The sequence below is a fragment of the Anopheles gambiae genome, chromosome 2 (genome assembly GCF_943734735.2).
Source record: "Anopheles gambiae chromosome 2, idAnoGambNW_F1_1, whole genome shotgun sequence".
Classification (NCBI taxonomy): Eukaryota; Metazoa; Arthropoda; class Insecta; order Diptera; family Culicidae; genus Anopheles; species Anopheles gambiae.
This window is the reverse complement of record NC_064601.1, coordinates 72,663,056-72,683,218: the sequence shown is the minus strand read 5'-3', so window position 1 is coordinate 72,683,218 and position 20,163 is coordinate 72,663,056. Positions and strand designations below refer to the sequence as shown.

Genomic DNA, 20,163 nt, shown 5'->3' with positions numbered 1-20,163 from the left:
ATTATGTTGCAAAGACAAAAAGAGGAAGGCGAAGAAACACAAGATTGAATAACGTACATCACACAGGTTGACACAAAGAAAAAGAATGGTGGTATGTATTTATTCATTATTTTTAATTCGCTTACGAACAAGGCTCTTTCGTATATTCTTGCATGCGAGACGGCTCTTTGCATTCCATACTTTTGATTTCAAAAACAGTTTTGCGTTTTCCAACGTTACAGTTACTTCAGAAGTTCTACCAATGACCATTAGAAGGCGATGCACGTGTTTGTACTGGCCCTTTGGGATCTTGGCACTACTTTTACCTCCGCCCAGCCAGCTGCACTTACATAAGAAAGTGGCACTAAATAGTTTTATTACTGCATCGTTCATTCGATTTTCTGGAGTAACAGAAGCAAGGGAATTAGATATTATTTTAGAAGTAGCGATAAAATTACTTTTATCGCTCAACAATTGTTCAAAATTGTCTAACGCTTCTTTGTTTTCAATTTCAGCCGGTCTTGGCGATTCATCGACAGTCTCTTTCGAAGAACAACTAGCACTACTAGCAGAGCAATTTGGACAGGTAAAGGACTTATTTTTAACATTATTGTGGATAACAGCTTTCGTTAGCTTATACAATTGCATGTTTTGTTCTTTTAACAGTTTCGACAATGTGTCCAGCTGTGCGCAGCATGTGATGCAAATTTCTCTCTCCACAGTATTATTATTTTGAAGCTCCTTGACGCTTGAAGCTTCACGGTTCAACTCTATTGAGTTTTCCACAGCTCTCTCGACAATTTCATCTTCCCCAATTGTCGGAGATGGTTCACGGACGTCAACGCAGGATAATGATGACGTGCAGTCGTTTATCGCCGCAGATTTATTTATTTATTTATTATTTATTTATTTATTTAAATCAAAGTTATCGGGCAGTATGCCTAAATAACTTAATGCTTACAGAGTACAAGTTTAAAGTATGGCCCTAGAACTAACTTGAATATGCTGACGCAGCTGACTAACGGATTGATTGAAATCTGCTGATAACCCTAACCTATTATACACATCAATCATTTTGAGCAGTGGATCATTGGCACCAAAACCAGTCGATCAAAAAGGGCTTGTTAGTAGCTCTCTACTTCTAAGACCTCTAGAGGGAGTAGAAAAGCAAATAAAATTTAAAATGTCAGGTGCATCAAAATCTACAATTAATAATTTATGCATAAAAGTCTCTAAGCCAAATAGTAAACACCGAACATTATACGAAGGACGTGGAATTTGGTTTGACCAGGGAAGACGATGAAACATAACACGTGTGATTTTTTTCTGATTTTTTTTAATTTTATTCATGTATGTGATTTGATGGGGACACCAAACTACTCTGGCAAATTCCAGGATGGGACGGACTAAAGAACAGTATAATGTTTTTAAACTGAAAGGATCTTTAAAGTCGGCCGAGACACGTAAGACAAATCCTAACAGTTTAAGAGCTTTAGTGACGATAGTTTGATAATGGCTAGATAAACTAAGCTTACTGTCTAAAATAACTCCTAAGTCCCGAACCTGAGAAAAACGTGGAACGCTGTCTTCATTAATTTTGTAGTTATAAATAATAGGATTTTTTTTTCTTTGAGAATGATATACAACTACATTTGCTAACATTAAGTAACATTTCATTATTAAAACACCATGCAGAAAAATAGTTTAACGAGTCTTGTAACATTTCACAGTCGTCAGAATATTTAACAGGTAGGAACATTTTTAGATCGTCAGCATATAATAACAATTTAACATGAGGAATAGCAAACACGACATCGTTAATAAATATAATAAATAGTAAAGGTCCTAATATACTCCCTTGAGGAACACCAGATAAATTATGGAATGTGGCAGATAAACTAGTTCCTATCTTAACGTTAATGCAACGATCAGTTAAATAACTTCTTAACCACTCAACAACATTTGTGTGAACACCATACTTTGATAATTTAGATAGCAATAGAAAGTGGTTGACCTTGTCAAAAGCAGCGCAGAAGTCAGTATAAATGACGTCAACCTGTAAGCCCTTGTCAATATAGGAGTGGCAAAAGTTAAGTAAGTATATTAGATTGGTCTCAATCGATCGTTTCGGCATAAAGCCATGTTGAACATTAGAAATTAATGGTGAAAAGGCTTGGAGCATATGACGAGACATTATCTTTTCAAACAGTTTACTGCACGCACATAACATTGAAATTCCTCTATAATTGCACACATTACTTTTGTCAGATTTTTTATAAACAGGAAACATCCACGATGATTTCCAAAGACGCGGGAAGCATTTCGATTGCAAGGATTTGTTGAATAGTTTGGTCAGTATGGGAATGAAAGCAGCCTTGCAGTTAATGAGAATTGCGCTGGGAATATTGTCAGGCCCAGGTGCGTAGGAAAGCTTCAACAACGAAATAGCAGATTCCACCTCATCATCGTTGATTAGTGGTGTGCATAAATTAACCTCATCATTTATGAAGGATAAAGCCGATGTTGAGTTAGACGGTACCGAGGAATTGTTGGTGTACACAGAAGAAAAATATGAGGCAAATGCATTGCAAAACTCTTCATCTCCGGTAATGGTGTTTCCCTCAAACTGCATCGAGGAAGGAAGTCGTCCACAGGATTCCTTATCTTTAGCAAATTTCCAGAATGATGTGGGATGTCTTTTGATATTGATTTCAATTTTCCTGACGTAGTTGGCGTAGGCGGTTTGGTTCAGCTGCTTATATATTTTTGAGGCGCGAGCAAAATTTATTTGATTAGTGCTGTTTTTTAGTCGATGTCCGGCTTCAGAGCCGTTTGGCCAATCACTACTGCGTGGTACTTTATAAGCCTCGTAAGCCGTAGCTATGCCATATACAATAAACGGAACGTGCTGATCGTTCCGTCAAATAGAAGAAAAAAATCCTTTTCACTGGCAACCAACTATGGTACTAGAGGTATACAAATAGTTCAATCAATCAAATCTAAATTCACACTACAATGGTATCGTTAAGACTACCACTACTACTAAAAAGTTCTAAGTAAGTTTAAATGTAAACGTAAAATTACATCTTAAACCTACTTACTCAACCTAAAGAAAGGAAAATTCAACCTAAACTTAAACTAACCTATAAAAAATTCAAGATAGTTAAAAAAAGGAAAGTAAAAACTAGGTGCCATGTCAGCCGCATGCACCATTGCCTGCCTTTCATATAACAGGCCAACAGAAAAAAGCACAATTTACATTTGATTGTGCCAAAAAAAAACACACACACACACACAAAACCCCAACCCGCTTTGTTCCATTAACCATGGGGAAAAGCCAGCTGGCCTGGAGGAGGCCTGATACGGATACGCAGTGTCCAGCACGGCAAACATGTCCTAACATTGCCCGTAGTGCTGTTAAAAAGGTCGTCCCTCCCCCCCCACCCTTAATGTTCGCTTTGTCCACCTTCCCGTCCATATCACAGATGGATGGGCACGAGTTATCCGGAGTTTCGATGGAAGTTTACCTGTAACAAGAGGAAAAATTAGACCAAATTCTTACAATTTCATTGCAATTTCATCAAAAATTCTTGCAATTTCATGAATTTTTTATTTACCATGTGCAACCACACGTCGTCTTCGAGGGTGTCGAGGAGACAATTTTCTCTATGTAAGGGAGGAAATTAATCAGGAATAAAGGTGTGGAGAAGAGGAAAAAAGGCTATGGCGGAAGGAGTTGTTGAGTTTGGTGAAGGATCAATGGGAGGGAGATTAAGAGGACGAGTGGGTTGCTTCACTGCAACCATTTTGCATCTGATTGCAGTCCATGGAACCTGCACCACCACAGCCGGCGCGTTTTCCATCGTTTGGTAAACGTGGATCTCAGCAGAAGACATTGGTGCAATAACACCGCCTTCTGATGAGATCTCGTAAAGCGCGGCCATGGTTAAAAATCGGATCCCAACTACGGTGATATCGTGCGAGCTTGATGTTTTCGCACTCAAAAATTTTACTATGCCATTGTCCTTGGTCAAAAACCATTGGTCTTGAAATTTTGGCAGCAAGACAAAATCGGCGGTCACATGAAGACCGACACCATTTGCCTTCAACATCGGATACTTTGGAGCTGGCGGGGTATTAACCAGATCAAGGCTCATTAGATCGCTTGATCTGTTTGCAATTTACTCCACACATTTCGTGCCCGTTCGAACCCAGCGTGGAAAATTTTGCAAAAAATGTTCTGTTGCGTAGGCCGAAAAATCGTCAAGCGCTCCAAATTTTTCAACATCTTTTTAAATGTGAACGAGAAGGTGGACGTTGCTTGTTAAATATTTTCGACCGTAGACCTGGCCGAATTTCTTCACAAATATGCGAAGATAATCTCGAGTACGGAGCCACTAGTGCTGGTGAAATTTTGTCGAAAAAATTGTCACTGCACTTAAGTAGAGCAGGAAGTGACCATAGGCGACTGGATCAACCAGGTCCTTCAGAACCACAACTGATGCATAATGTAGATAGCGACGCCACTCGGTAGCTTTCCAAAAGGCGTGATATCTGAGAGGCCGAAATGATCGATGGATCTCAGTAGGAAGCTTCGTCTGCGTTAAAAATTTAGTCGCAGCTTCCATTTAGAGAGGTGTCCACTTTTTATTACGGGGAAATTTGCCGAACATAAATGCCCGTTGCATAAAACGTGTACACCCCTCGTCACACAGGTGTTCACGCTCCGACGTGGGAGCGTTATCGACTAAATCAAAATTGTCTAATTCTTCTAAAGGTGTACGCCACTCCTGATGATGGTTCAATATGACTCTACCACGAAACCCTTCGTCCGTACGAAGGGGAGCATCGACGGAATCAAAAAAAAAATCCCTCTTCACACCACTCGCCATGGCAAGTGCACTTTAAACAACTGTCGTATCTGTTGTGGTTCGTCGTTGCTGAAAATAAAATATATATTGTATTTTACTAAAAGGTTTACGATAATGTTATTTATTTCGTTACCTAAAATGAACGCTCGATTCGGTGTATCAGCGATAAAATTGCGTACCCGAAAATGCAACGTTTTATCGCCGATGGTCAAGCCTCCTCGCTGAATGATATTAAAATCAATAGCGGCCGCAAAAATTCTTCCACACTTACCGGCTTTGTATGGCCACTATATGTGGCCATCAAGATGAGTGGAAGCTTAGGCAAGTCTGCCGCTTTCACCAGAATAGGCCAGACCTGGGTCGGCCCACCCTTATGTAGCGGTAGCCCGTCGACCGATACGTCTAGCTTGAAAGGATCGTCTCGGGGTTCGATGTTTCTATAAATAATAATATAAAGGATTTTTTGTAGCAATTGAAACATAACTCAAAACATAATATACTTACTGAAAATACTTGGTCAGAACTGGCGATAATCCTCCGTACCAAAAGTCACCTCCCCCGATTTTATAAATGTTGCCAGCGGCACGGGGAGGTGTTCGCACCAAATTCCGGCTATCTTTTGGAAGAGTGGCATCTACCTTCTTCCGTAGGATTTCCAGTAGCATATTGACCACCGAACGGGGGAGCTGACTCTTAATTGCAAAGAATCTAAGACAATCCAACAAACTTAGATGGTCAATGATCTCATAAGAGTAATTCTCATCGGAAGCGCCGTGATAAAAATCGTCGCTGTCCTCCCCGTTCGGATAATTTTCCCCGTGGTCGAAATCTTCAGCATCATCCGCGACGTTTTCAGCACTTGTTCCGGCAGTGCTTGATGTCGTAGATTGGTCTTGCGGCACTTCCGGAACCGTTCCGTCATCCGACAAGTCTTGATTGGGAAGATAATTTATAATCAACAGTATAATTAAATAAAAGACTTGTAAAACAATTACAACGTTTCTTTCGAACTTGTTAAATGTCGGATTATGTTAAGGAAACAAATCACTTGCTGTGTGTAGATATTTTTTAAAAAATTTATTTATTCGAATTATATTACGAATATAGTTTATATGAGCACGCTGTATTATCAAATATTTGTTTTCTGCTTTCCGATCCGACATTTGAATTGTTGATTAGGTGTTTTCCCGTCGCCACACTACAATAGCTACCTGCAATAATAGGAACGGACCAAATTTTTGCCCGATTGACCAGTGCAACTAATAATGTATTTGATCATGATCGCACGGTTTTTAATTTACATTTGAATCGTGTCAACCGCAATGGCTTGTTAAAGGCTTTTGAGAATTTATGGTAAGAGAAGCAGGATAGTCAGTTCTGGTTTCGTACGGATAGTCAAGAATCGATTCACGTCCGGTCTTGTGGCATTTGTCATAGTGAACCTGTGGAAACCTTATCCGTTTTGCAAGTCTGAACCACTTTTCTTACCCTGCGCTACTGCTCTTAACCACTAATCTAAGCCTTTTTTATCTTTTTTTTTTGCCCAACACAACTAACCCTGCCCTGCTTATAGGATGCTCGGCTCATGCGGTCCTTAAACCCATGACGGGCATGTTCATAGGTCGTGCTCTTCACGACTAGCAGCAACATTAAATAAATAATGTTTTTTCAAAACTAATTTTTGTTTTGAAACACTTCTTCATATTTTACTTGACATCCGCGACCTGCGCGGTCATGCTGGACTATTTAAGTTTTTGATACATAATTTGTACCACGCAGCCGGATGGTCAGTCCGGCTACGGAAGGACGGTCCATACGTGGCTTGAACCCATGACGGGCATGTTGTTAAGTAGAGCGAATTGACGACTGTACCACAGGACCGCCCTTTTGAAACACATTTTTACACATTCACTGAACACTCAACACATTTACCACACTGAACACCGAAATTGACGGAAATTGTAGGACGATTATTAATACAAAATATAATGTAATTGATTCGCACATTTTTTGTTCTCTCATTCCGTTTTTCACACCGCCCAGTCAGACAGCCTTCTGTTAATTTACCCATTCGAGCAGTTTTGTGTCTGTCATAACAGTAATTAAAGAGCAATTTAGCGGTACGAAGTGTTGTCGTTTGATGTCAGTGTAAAGATATAAATTAGAATAAAAAGTGTATTGTTTTAATGCTCTTTTAGTGGAAGAAGACGTCAGCGGTATGTTTAAAACTTTAAAATGTAAAAAAAAAAAAAACAGCCGAGAAATTGCGTTTATTAGTGCTATTTGTGCACACCCTTCTCCGGGTGAAGCGGCTGTTCAAGTTGAGTTTGCTAAAAAATACATTGTAATCGTTTGTAAAAGTTAAGAACAATGATTGAATATAACCATTAAACTGTAATATAATACATTTCGTGTTATTTATTAATAATTTGGCCGAACAACATAAAAACAAAATAGAGGATGGAATAGGATCTGTCAAACAGCTCGAATGGGTAAATTAACGAGGACTTAAAAACTGGTAATTTACCATTAAATTACTCTTAAATTACCGGTAATTTAGCGGTAAGATAGAGGTAAATTAAGTCCGAATTGTCTGACTGGGCGCGGCTTTTTGACACACGCACACACATCCCGGGTATGATAACATGTTTTTTTTTCTTGCACCGTTTCGCACATAGATATATTTATTTTGGTGCCCTTAAATCAATGAACATTATTCTTCTTCTTTTGGCACAACAACCGCTGCCGGTCAAGGCCTAGCTGTACCCACTAGTGAAGTGGCATTGGCTTTCAGTGACTTTTTTTGTTACCGTAGCAGGATAGTCAGTCCTACGTATGGGGGCACGGTCTATTCGGGACTTGAACCTATGACAGGCATGTTGTGAAGTTGTATGAGTTGACGACTGTACCATCAGACCGGCCCGACCGCTTTTAAACCGAATTATTGTACACCAAATTATACTGTACTATTTATATAATGTTAAATATTATAACATGATATGCACTGACAAATAACCACTCACTTTCTTTTTTACATACCCATGTTTGGCAGCGGGACAAACCCATCGTTTGCCTCTTGGACGAGATTGAGCTCTCGTACCAGGAAACTCTCCATCAGTTTACGGCACTTTGCATAAAAATGCCCATTTTTGCTGCAATTTTGCGACATTTTAGCACTTTTCTAACACACTTGTCTAACACACTTGATGAACACTTGCACTTGGCACTTGGTAAACCTCACAGAATGCCAAAAATTTTGACAGCAGAAACGTAGCACCACTACAATTCAAAATATACCTACCTCACACATACATTCTCATGGCTAAAACGTTCCCTCCCAACAATGGCACTCAAATTCTCCCATTTTCTCATGCCCACTCTGTCACATTCGTAGCTCGATCTCCTTCTTCTGGGACTTAGCGTTCTGAGCATGCGGTTTTTGCAACGGCCATTTCGTGCCGCTTCGATCTCATCACCTTCTCTCCCCTCCCACCCCCCTTTTTGATCCACACTTTGGGGCTTGCAAATTTTTGACATGTCAAATGAGAGTGAAGCCAAAATGTAAACAGCAAGTGTTTGCGTGTGCGGCGATCTTGTGAGTATTTTGTGCAAATTATGTAATATTTCTTATAAAAAACGTTTTGTTTTGTAGATTAAACATAAAACTAACCACGACAGTATTATTTAGTTGTGGTGGAAGCCAAAAAAATAGCTTGGAGCATTCAATAAAGCAGGATGAAATTTTTAACCTTCAAGCACGACGCTGACGCTGAGGTAAGGTGTGCTTGTGTTTAATTTCGATGATTGTTTCATTTTAGGATGTGATTTGTGCCATATAACCTTTTCTGACGGGGATTCTTTAGTCGACATCGTCTGCAGCTGTTAAGCGGTGCAGAGGAAGGGGCTCGCTACGACCCTTCCCACACCCGGACGCTTTTTCCGGGGATGAAGGAAATGTTCCCGGTGGGTTGAACTTGTTCTGTTTAAATTGACTGGTTTTAATGTAGGTGACCTTTCTCCCGGTAGGGTATATGCGCAAAGTCTAACGGTAACCCGTGTTGTGAACGAATCGGCATATGCGGTGCCGGACACTGTGGAAATTGTACACAACGGGACGATGTCCAGGCACGACACAAGAGTACGATTACATGCAACTGATCTGCTCAGCGTGCCACCTGATGCTGGCGTTCGGCAAGACACAGAAGGAAAGGATTTCGACGTGTGGAACAAGGATGTGCTGAATGCGTTTCTGATCGATATCACGTGGATCATTCTATTGCGACTATAAGGGATACTTGCTGGATTGTATTCGTGACAGGGCCGGCCAGAAGGGTGTGGGCAAGTTGACGGAAATTGTCGCAATGTACCATAGCGTTCCGGTGATGCCAAAAGACGAAGCAGACTTCTCCAGCTACTTATCCACGCCGAAGGATGAACGTGCTCAGGGCAGCAAACAACTCGCTGGAGCACGGAGTGCGAAAGGCATCGCGCAAGGCTTCATGCTGCTGCGCGAAGCGGATGTATGTCGTTGCTTGCTTGTACTTAAACATATACATCTTTGAGTAAGTGCGCTTTGGGGACCGTTATTCCAAGCTTATAATTGTGAAAATATATTTAATATAAATTTCAGGTTGTATGAGTCCCGTAAATGGTCGTGCCACTTGAAAACATACGTTCCCATTAGACCTCATCAACAGATCATCTAATAAACGACGGTGCTGTATTGAAAGCGGTACATGGTAGACCTCAAAACTGGTTAGCACTTGATAAAAAGGTAAGCAAGTGAGTATTCGACAAACGTGCATGTGACCATCTCTGTTCTGTAAAAGTTATTCACAAAGTATGATAACTATGAAGTATCATAATTATGGTAATAATCTTAAAGCTAACTTTGCTACTTATTCATTGCACCAGTTCAATCAATTATGAATATAAAAATTGGTATGTTAAAGGAAAATTACTCAAAGAAACTTTTTATAACTTAAACTCCATAATATTTTATATTTACTGATATCCACATTATTTAGAATAATTCATACAACTACCTTAAACCAAAAAATCAATTACTATCAACATTTACTAGCATTTATGAATTCCCTTATATTTTTCAATTGACTAATAGTTCAGCAACAATCAAAAATAAAAAAAAAAACCTTATCAATATCAACAAATCCAAAGCAAAAAAAATCGTCAAAGGAACATTATTGAACTCTATCTTATTTATCTAATTCTTCTTCTTCTTTCTTGAAAACGTACCACGACTGATACTTTTCACAATGCCTTTCGCTTGGGCAGCTGATTGCGAATTTTTAAATTTCTTTATAAAAAAATCCTCAACAATAGAATCCTCTAAAGCCCTTCCTGCTCCTCCGACAACAGCAAATAGACGGAGGATATTAGAATATTTCCTGAATTCTACCTTAGGCCCGTTGCCTCCCCGTCCACTCCAACTGCAGTCTACTATAAATATCCTATTAAATAATAGGTAAAGAACGCGATGCATTCTGCTCTTTGCGTTTGATGCTTTTACCTTCTTCATAAGCCATCCTTTTAAATTATTGAAGCGCTCTGCTGACGCTATGCTTTCTTCTAAGTCATCTAGACCGATCTTGGTTGAAACCAAAGCGAACAAAAAGTATTCTTCATCTTCCATATGCCCATCATCATTTTGGGTTGGTTCAACTTGGCTTTGAATTTGAGTTTTTAAAATCTCGTCCTGTTTCATTCGCACGTCCATCACTGCATTCAAAACTGTCCTTATATCTTTTTTATTTTCCTGCGCTAGTTCTACACAAGGACACTCCTGGGAACTACTCGTCGAAGCATCGGGAGCTCGTCCGACGTTTGATGTCATGATTATCTAAAATAATAGGCACAGGTAAAATCAACTAATTTGTTATGATTTCGATGTATTAACGCTTTGATTCCTTCACTTACAGATTTACCGGAAGCCGAACAACTATTTCACTAACTAATACGAGCTGGAATAGGAAAAAACGTAAATCCGGAACTGATTTTTAGCTACTCAAAACGACGCCACTTGTCGACTTGTTATTGTTCAATAAAACGCATGCAAACCAAATACCGTTGTTGTTTCATTTTGACAGCAGTTGGAATGGGTCGACCCCAAGGTGGAATGTATAATGAGGTGTAGTTATAGCGCTTTTGGCGATCCCCCCCCTGGGCTCCGATTTTGACAGATGGTTTTCCGCTTGTATATGTATTGATGGATTGTTTACGTTTTGCATGGTCAATATTTGGTGGAGATCAATTTGGGTGAATATTTTAGATTATTAGAACACAGTCCGTGATTTAAAATGCAAATTTTCCTTCGAGAACTTGAAGCGTTCGCCAAAAGCGGAAAACTAACTGTCAGTTTTCTTCGTCGATTCTTCTTCCACCTAGCTGTCAAAACGGGCTTATAACTTGACCTGATATCTTTACGGTCCTTGGTCGACCCCCATTGTGTGGACTCGCATCAATACGGCTACACCGTGACGTCACTGAGCGCCTGTTCATATTGGGCTTGTTCTCTGAGTGACGTTTATACCAATAAGCCGAGAATAAGCCGAGAACAAGCCCAAGAAATTTCATACAAATTCTCTCTGAGATTGTTGAGAGGGTTGGCGCGTGCTCGTAACACCCCGCTTGGCAAAGAGTAACTCATTTTGATGCCTCTCGCTACCCCTGGCCCTAGTTTTAAAGGAGTCATGCGACACACTCGTACTCCACTACCCCATCCCATGGAAAAACGCTCCCACCATCGAGGTGTTGACCAAAATTTCGCTGTGTGCATGAGACACACACTCGAACTCCTCCCGCCCTCCACAGATGAACGCACCCACCGTTGCAAAGATAGGAGAATTTTTGCTCTGAGCGTGAGACCCTGAAGCGTAAGAGATGACACTCGGCCAGAGCATGGATTACGTTCGACGAAATCCGTTTCGGCGCTCAGTACAAAATGAATTATGTTCATTTAAACATACATTTATACCCTCCAGATTCAAGTGTTCACATACAAAATACAGCATGTCTTTGCTTACCCATATGTGTCACTTCTTCGTTTATATACAGCACTTGAAATCTGGCCGGAGCTTCTATTAACCCTGTCACTGGCAACCAAAAAAACATCATATTTCAGGCAACCGGGCTACCCGGGTAGTCAGCGACTATGAAGGCTTATCATTTTTGAATGCGTTATGGAATATCGATGCAATATTCTGAAGATAATTTAAAAGACTTATACAGTTTCTATAACTGTGTATAGATTGGTTCAACTCGCTATCGTTTTTAAGTTATAACTTTTCAAAGTTGACAGGATTTTTTGGAGTATGATGTTCATTTGGTTGCAAGTGGCAGGGTTAATGTTACGCCATTTTGACAGACTTTCGTTTATTTTTACAACTTGTGGAATAGAAACACAAAGTATATTGTTTGTTTTAAAATGTTGTTCTTTTATAACAGTATAAACGTAGAAGCTGAGGCAAAGCAGGAATTGAAAAGACATCGTAGGAATCTTCGATATAATACCGATCCTCTTGCTTTAACGGATACAGCGTACGTAAATAAATTGATAACTGTTTTGCTAACGTTATCATCTGATTGTCGTTATCTTCGTTGGCAATTACATTACAGATTTGTTAACAACTTTAGGATATCGAAATCTATTTTCATGGATTTGCTTGATGGTATTGATTCTTCGGTAGACTCTCGCAGAGCGCATGGAATATCAAAAAAAGAGAAGTTGACGGCATGTATAATATTCTTCGCATCTGGGAGATATCAGCATGGCGTAGGAAAAGATTTCCATGTCGCAATGGCTCCGACAACTTTTAGTAAAGTTTTGAGAGGAACTTTACGACCACTCCACTCATTAGTTGGGGATTGGATAAATTTGCGAATGACTCAATCAGAGAGACAGGAAGCTAAAGAATATTTCTTCTTGAAAAGCGGTATTGAGAACGTCGTGATGTGCGTAGATGGAACGCACGTTAAAATTAAAAAACCGCAAGAACGTCCGCTTACTTTCCTGAATAGGAAATCATTTTACAGCATTAACACATTGATTGTAAGTATTGAATTGAAAAGCTTGTACATGTAACATGCTTTTCAGTAATGTATTTCTGGATTCGTACTCACGGTTCAAAGCCGGTTGGAGTCGTGCAGAGCCTCCCAAAGTCGCTAATTGGCAGCGTAAGCCCTTGGAATTGTCGGAGCCGCTGGAGCCGTTTGCAACAGTTTAGAGCCGCTAGTCGGCAGCCGGAGCCGGCTCCTGTCGACTTCAGCGGCTTCAGCGGCTTCAGCGGCTGCTTTTTCGATCACTCCAACGGCTGTGGAGGGCTCCGAACGACTCCGGGGTGTCATTCGTTAGCGAATCTGGATTTTTGTTGAATTAACCGATCACTAATGCATTAAAGCTTAATAATATTCATTATTGTTATTTAAGGTGTGTGACCATAAAACACGCATACGAGCCGTTGATGCACGATTTGCTGGATCACATCACGATGCGCATATATGGCGAGTGAGCATTGTGCGCAAATATTTCCAACGATTGCACAGAAGCGGGCAAAGGGACAAGATTTTGGGTAATAATTGCATTCATGCTGTTAAATCACTGCATCGTTTTGAGATATTTTATTATTTAAAGGGGATGCTGGGTATCCATCAGAACCGTGGCTAGTAAGACCGCACAGAGACCCAGACGAAGGATCCGCCGAGGCAGAATTTAACAAAAAACACTCTTCTGGTCGGATGATTGTAGAACAGACAATAGGCGTTTGGAAATCCCGGTTTCGATGTCTCGCTGGGACAGACAGATCACTAAACTACGATCCTAAAACAAGTGGTCTAATTATTAACACATGTTGTGCGTTGCATAACATCTGTATTGAAAATAATATAGAGTGGCAACAAATTTTCACAGATTTATTAGAAGATATTTGACATAAATAAATGCTGTTTTATGCGCAAAAAAGTTAAATTTGGTGAAATTCAGTATGGTTTGAATAAATTGAAACTTCAAATGCGATTCATTTGTTTTGAGAATTCTGAGCATATTTTTTAATTCATAAAATCGGGTAAACATGAAACTTTTAAGCATTTTAGTAATTAATGCCTGGGCTGATTTGCGTTACTAATTTGCTCTAATTTAGCATATTTTAACTCTAGCTCCTTTTCGGCAATTTCCTTCCTCAGTTGAAAATCCTGAATTGCCAATTCATGTTGCATTTCCATTGCCTTTTGTTTTAGTTCAAATTTCCTTTTAGCATGTTCCTTTTCAGTTTCTAACCTAGCTTTGTTTGTTTCTTGTTTTTCGATTTTAACGTTGAGTATTTTTTGTTGAATCACATTGAATTTACGCAACTCCAACAAGTTTTGCTCCGCCAATGTGCGTCTCTTTCGCCTGCTGTTACGAGCTGGTTCTGTAGTAACAGGAACCTCTTCGATTTCAACCTCTTGGTCAATTATTTGGGCAGAAGTTGGTTGATGTCCGCTGTCCCGATTACATGCTCCGGATGTAACGAGCTCTGTTACTTCTGGGCTGATATTCAAACATTCATTTTCGATTGAATCTTCACTTTCTGCTAGACCCATTGGTGGAACGTCAGGTGTTCCGACCACTGAACGTTGCATATCGAGCACTTCAATAACTTTCTGCTCCAGGGCATTAAAATTGCGCAAGGAGCACGGTCCCCCTCCGGTCGATCTGTATTCCGCATTATTAAATGAAAGCTTCTTTTTTAAAGCAGATTTATAATCCGCCCAAACCTAAAATAGTAAAACACGTTTATGTTATGCAATATAAAAAGCACTTATCAAATAGTGGTAATTTACTTTTTTCCATCCCGATATATCTTTGATAGGGGGTCCCAATTCGTTGAGTTTTACCGTCACTTCCTGCCAAAATTTACAAGATCCTTTGATGCGATCACCGGCTACACCTTCATTACCTTCAATCATGGCAATAAGTACCTCAAACTGTCGTTTGGTTGTAGTTTTGCGCTTGTCCTTAAATCAGTGAATAATAATATATTAACCCATATGTTGACCATATACAATGACATGTTTTAGATTACTTACAGGCATTTTTATCAATTTTTGCACGGTCTTTCGTTTTACTTCACACCAAACAAACAAAAAACGGGTGATCGAATGGTGTGGTTTTCATTCTTTGGAAATTTTGATTACTATTGTTTCAAGTTTTCGCGCGTGTGCGCGAACAGTGACACACAAAAACAACAAACCTGTTTTTTTCTGCAACTAATTTGTTTCATATAGTGGATAATGTTTTGAATGTAGATGGAGAAATAAGAGTTTTTTTATAGTATAAAAAATGAAGACTAGAAAAATACAGGAGTTATACAATTAAGTGGATTAACATTTAAATTTTAAATAAAAAGTAACAGTAAAAACAACGGTTATGTTTTCTTGTACGGCACTGTATGAGCAAGAAGGCACTAAAAATTGACAGATAACATTCGTTTCCCCGTCGATTCGTGAGGGAACGGTCAGAACCTCGCCGCATGCGGTTTTGCCGCCAAATCCCATACAAAAGCTTGCGGCAAAATCGCATGCGGCGAGGTTCTGACCGTTCCCTGAAATGAAATATTTGCTTTACCTTTTTCTGTACCGATGCTAATAAATGGGCAACAATCAGCAATTGATTTTTATGCTTTTTAAAAGTTTTTACAGTATATGTGGTGCTCTAGGTGAAGTACTGTAAATTCTCGTAATGTAAAATAATAATAATGCGTAATACTGGTAGGTGTTCAATCAATATAACACCCCACGTGGAGGTACCGTTCGCGATCTGCGCCGGCAGTCCTGGAAATCTGCTTCCAGTTCAGTTCCTGTTGGAACATGACTCCGTGGCTCGCTTGCCACCGTGTGTTTGTCTAGCACGTGTACATAGCTTAAGATTATTTAAATACATAATATTTTTTTTCTTCTTTTGGCTCAACAACCGTTGTCGGTCAAGGCCTGTCTGTACCACTTGTCGGATTGGCTTTCAGTGACTTTTGGATAACCCCCCATAGCAGGATAGTCAGTATGGCGGCACGGTCTATTTGGGGTCCATGACGGGCATGTTGTCACGTCGTACGAGTTGACGACTGTATATATATATATATATATTTTTTTTATTTTTATATATATAGTTATGTACACATGCGCTACGCGCTATGATACAGGTGCTGAGTAAGAAAACGGTCGCAAGCGAGCCATCGATGTTACTCCACGCGCGGAGTCAGGTTCCAACGGGAACTCCACTGGAAGCAGGTTCCCACGACCAGGTGTGGTGTCGTATGTTCTGACGGACCGAGGCAACATGATCATCATAAACGTGGACGACAACGTGACCGGCAAACCTGGCAGCACCGAAAACACCAGCCTAGCTAAATAGTACCGAATCCAGAAGTTAGCTTTAGTCTTAGTTTAGCAGTTCGCAAATAAAGATCCCCAGTAATGTTTTTTTAAAACTTACTCCGGGCTATCGTAAACATAATTATATATATATATATATATATATATATATATATATATATATATATATATATATATATATATATATATATATATATATATATATATATATATATATATATACCACGAGACCGGTTTACATAATAAAAAAAAATATATATATATATATTTATTGTTATATATATATATATAGATATATATATATATATATATATATATATATATATATATATATATATATATATATATATATATATATATATATATATATATATATATATATATATATATATATATATATATATATATATATATATATATACATATATATATATATATATATATATATATATATATATATATATATATATATATATATATATATATATATATATATATATATATATATATATATATAAATATATATACAATAATAATAAATAATAAATAATTAATAATATATATAAGCAATATATATTAATATAATATACATTTATTTATTTATTATTATAATAAATATTATAAACATCATAAATGATATCATTTAAATTTCTGAAATCAGCATTATGATACTTTGGAATCGCGAAAGATTACCAATTCGACACAAATCCGCAGCCCAAAACCTCGGGGATTTCATCCCATACAATCGGGAACGAACGTAACCGTCAAAAGAGTTCATTTTATTCAAAAACTTGCCAGATTCAAAAAAACTGGTAAAATGAACATCGTTTTAAGGGCCGTGAGTGCCTTTTGCACTGAGCGCCGAAGCGGATTTCGTCGAACGTAATCCATGCTCTGGCCGCACAAGTAACAATTCACCACTGTCAAATTCACCACGATCCCTCTTTTTCAGCATTTGGAGGAACGGTTGGTTAATGTTTGCGCATGTCGAAAGGCCGATGTTCAAAATCCAAGATGGCGGCTATATCGACTGTCATGGCGGAAAAAATTTACACTGGTCTGAACAAAGGAAGAACCTTGTTTTGTACATGTTTACAATTGAATACATAAAAAAAGCGAACTTTCCCCTTCCTCAGCACTTGTTGTTTACATCCCCACCCATCTGCACTGCCTTGTATTGTCGTTCCAGTTGTCGCTTTCTTTCAACAGTGATTCTCGCTTGATATCGTTGCGTCGTGTCGCTCCTTTGGTGTTCCTGTGGATATAGATTTGAAAGAGGTTGTTATTAGAATTGAAATGGGACTGATTAATTGGTAGTCCGGTCTGTTAACCGCACGGCCATTCAGGTGTCCTGCCATCATGGGTGTTATTAATCAATATGTAATGGTATTGATTCATCATTTTAGGATTAGCGGATATAATAGAAACATGGCTGATAATAATGAGACACCCAATAATGAAAGAAACAGAGCAGTTCTACCGACTTCGTCTCGTGGCATCACCATCATAGACAACATATTGATAGTTCCGCCGAAAGCTGTTCATTCCAGCACTTCCCGATCATCATCTCCGCCAGCTTTTATGCATATTAGTGCCCCCCTACAATCAACATCCACAGCAACGCATTCTCGTCCTCACTCACAACCAGGATCAACAAAACCTGCGATTCCTCCTAAACCCAAAGTTCTTTCTGATCCTACTTCTGTTCCTAAACTTCCAATGGCTCCAAAAACTAGCACAACATTCAAACCTACAGTAGCACCAAAACCGGCAATAGCATCCAAACCACCAATAGCATCCAAACCACCAATAGCACCTAAACCATTAGTATCTGCAACTGATATCGCATATTCAAAGATGAATCGAGAAGAAAGGATTGAAAGGAAGATTGACATTGCTGTTAAAATGCTGGAGAAGTTATCACCGCAGGTTTCGATGATAATGAACAACGTGTGTAGAAACGAATATACCGTCCCTAGGTCATTTGAAGTAGACAGGATAAGCGATGAACATAGCCTAAACAAATTTGAACAATCGTTACAAAATGGTACGTATATGGTAAACCTAGTTTGTCAAATCGTGCATATATTAACGGATGTCACAGATTTTGACAAACGGTTAACAATTGTTCTCGATCTTTTTTTCGAAAAAGATTTTTTGAAGAAATGTTGCTGGACCGGAGAAGGCAAGCAGGGACCTAAAATTTGCTTCTCGAAGTATACGCAAATTTTAAGTCTACTAAAATTGATTGGAGGCAATCGATTGACAGAGCTTACTGACGCCTACGTAAAAACATTCCTAAACAAAAAATTTTACAATTGCAAGCCTTCAAAAATCGAAAAGTTAGAAACGACAAAGAAACGAAGAATATCAGAAACGTAATTTTTATATCAGGGATATAGTTATTAGCTATAAGCTTTTTAGATATTTTTTTCCTTTCGTTATGATGAACTGTGATGAACTATACCAAATAGGGATAATAGGTTAAGTTTCTTTCAACTGTATTACGAATATCAAAACTGAAATTAAATGTGATAAATAATGGAACTCAAGGATGGGATATATCTTGTTTTATATTTTTTAAATTATATGTTATTCGAAAAGTTCTGTATTTATGGTAATAAGACTCCTTTCTTGAAATTATTTTTATTTGAGAGCAATACATGCATTCATGTGTAGGATGTAATCCAACTAGCCAGGCTACAGATCACTAAATATATGTTTTATTCCAATAAAGTATGCATGAGCGGACTAAAATAAAACGATTCGCCATCATCAACAGAAACCGCTACCAATTTAACTTTTACATTGTTTAAATCTACTTTAACTACGTCGGTTGGAATATCTGATACTCTACCTATATAATTATAAATAACTTCCGAACGGTTCGGATAACTAAATGCTGGTTGTGTTTCTGCTAATTGATGTCCTTCTATGATATACGATCCTGAAACCTGCTTAACGCTACTATACCTAATAAGCTTATTATCTTTGGTTAAAAACCAACCGTTCCTATCACCTTTCCTTAATTGAAATTTATCTGTTATGTACAATTTAACCTCATCTTTCTTATGTTTAATAATTGGATAAACCATTTTCTCCTTGCTTTCACTTGCTTCTAGCTCATTAAGTTCTGTTAACCTACATACTATTTGTTCTAACGTTCTATGACCTGTTCTAACTAGCCTTTTAAGAAAATTTAACCGGCTTTCAAAGGGATATGAGGATATTGTTGGAAGGGGTCCGAATTCACGTACATCTTCAGCTATGTGTAAAAGATTGTGAACATTACTGGTAATGTGAGATTTGCCATAAATTAAACCGAAATCCTCAACAAATTGTTTTAAAAGAGCTTCCGCGTAATCCCAATGATTTTTAAAATGATTGCTGGAAAACAATGTAATTGCAACATAAAAGAGTTTAAAATGATGATAAGCATCATCGTGAATTCTACCTCTAAGTAATGCTATGCTAATATGATTGAGAAATGTACGATATTCGGACCCCTTCCAATAAGCTAAATATTTCAGTGGCCTCATTGCCCTATTTATCTCTGCAGGTAACTTGTCTTTGCTAGAATTTTAGAAATTTCCTCTCTATCTTCTTCGTTCCACTTCGGAAACGGTGCTAAACTACCTTCGGCATATCCTTTTCCTAATTTTTTTGCTATTCCTAAATGTAGTAAGTGTAAATCGTCTGCTATGCTTAAGATCTTAATAATATCTTTATCCTTAATATCTAATAACGGTGTTGGTCGTTTCTGATGGCTTATTTCATAATCTCCTTGCCTAAATTCCTTGTTTGTCCTCGGTTCAGCTGTTCCTTCAAATACCATTCTGTGGGTTTTTTTGTCCTTTTTTCCCACAATTTTACATTTTATACACCCGTTCGCTGCATTGAAATTCGCCACACCTGACAAATGAATAAA

General features: G+C 38.4%; 2 protein-coding genes and 1 long non-coding RNA gene across 6 annotated transcripts in view; 2 read left to right on the top strand and 1 right to left on the bottom strand.

Moving 5' to 3' along the window:
* The window catches only part of LOC133391060 (uncharacterized), a 162,647-nt gene that overhangs the window by 140,837 nt on the left and 1,647 nt on the right, over positions 1 to 20,163 (bottom strand). Inside the window, exon 4 of one of the 2 annotated variants that reach the window (XR_009764536.1) lies at positions 19,381 to 20,147. Coding sequence is in view for 1 of the 2 variants with exons in the window: in XM_061641137.1 (XP_061497121.1) it covers positions 19,783 to 20,147 (365 nt within the window). In the remaining variant the exon portion in view is untranslated. Of the gene's footprint in view, positions 1 to 18,790; positions 20,148 to 20,163 lie in introns of those variants that run through there. The other variant, XM_061641137.1, reaches the window with a different exon arrangement.
* On the top strand, positions 8,189 to 11,322 carry LOC133391062 (uncharacterized). The gene is made up of 7 exons (XR_009764538.1): positions 8,189 to 8,445; positions 8,503 to 8,813; positions 8,877 to 9,412; positions 9,481 to 9,624; positions 10,636 to 10,728; positions 10,790 to 11,126; positions 11,187 to 11,322. It is a non-coding gene; the product is annotated as an uncharacterized LOC133391062 (long non-coding RNA).
* Positions 12,271 to 13,808, top strand: LOC133391490 (putative nuclease HARBI1). Of its 3 annotated transcripts, XM_061646119.1 has the most exons (4): positions 12,271 to 12,407; positions 12,486 to 12,918; positions 13,297 to 13,438; positions 13,501 to 13,808. In XM_061646119.1, the coding sequence occupies exons 1-4, from the start codon at positions 12,295 to 12,297 to the stop codon at positions 13,794 to 13,796; spliced, it is 984 nt and encodes a 327-aa protein (XP_061502103.1). In that variant the 5' UTR covers positions 12,271 to 12,294; the 3' UTR covers positions 13,797 to 13,808. The 3 variants fall into 3 exon arrangements, with proteins under 3 accessions (XP_061502103.1, XP_061502102.1, XP_061502101.1); XM_061646118.1 differs by having other exon boundaries at positions 12,271 to 12,918; positions 13,522 to 13,808; XM_061646117.1 differs by having other exon boundaries at positions 12,271 to 12,918.

Bases quoted from the DNA above. Each gene is read 5' to 3' on its own strand.
- LOC133391490 (XM_061646117.1), top strand. From the start codon at position 12,295: ATGTTGTTCTTTTATAACAGTATAAACGTAGAAGCTGAGGCAAAGCAG. The intron at 12,919-13,296 runs GTAAGTATTGAA...TTGTTATTTAAG, and splicing joins ACAGCATTAACACATTGATT to GTGTGTGACCATAAAACACG. The intron at 13,439-13,500 runs GTAATAATTGCA...TATTATTTAAAG, and splicing joins GCAAAGGGACAAGATTTTGG to GGGATGCTGGGTATCCATCA.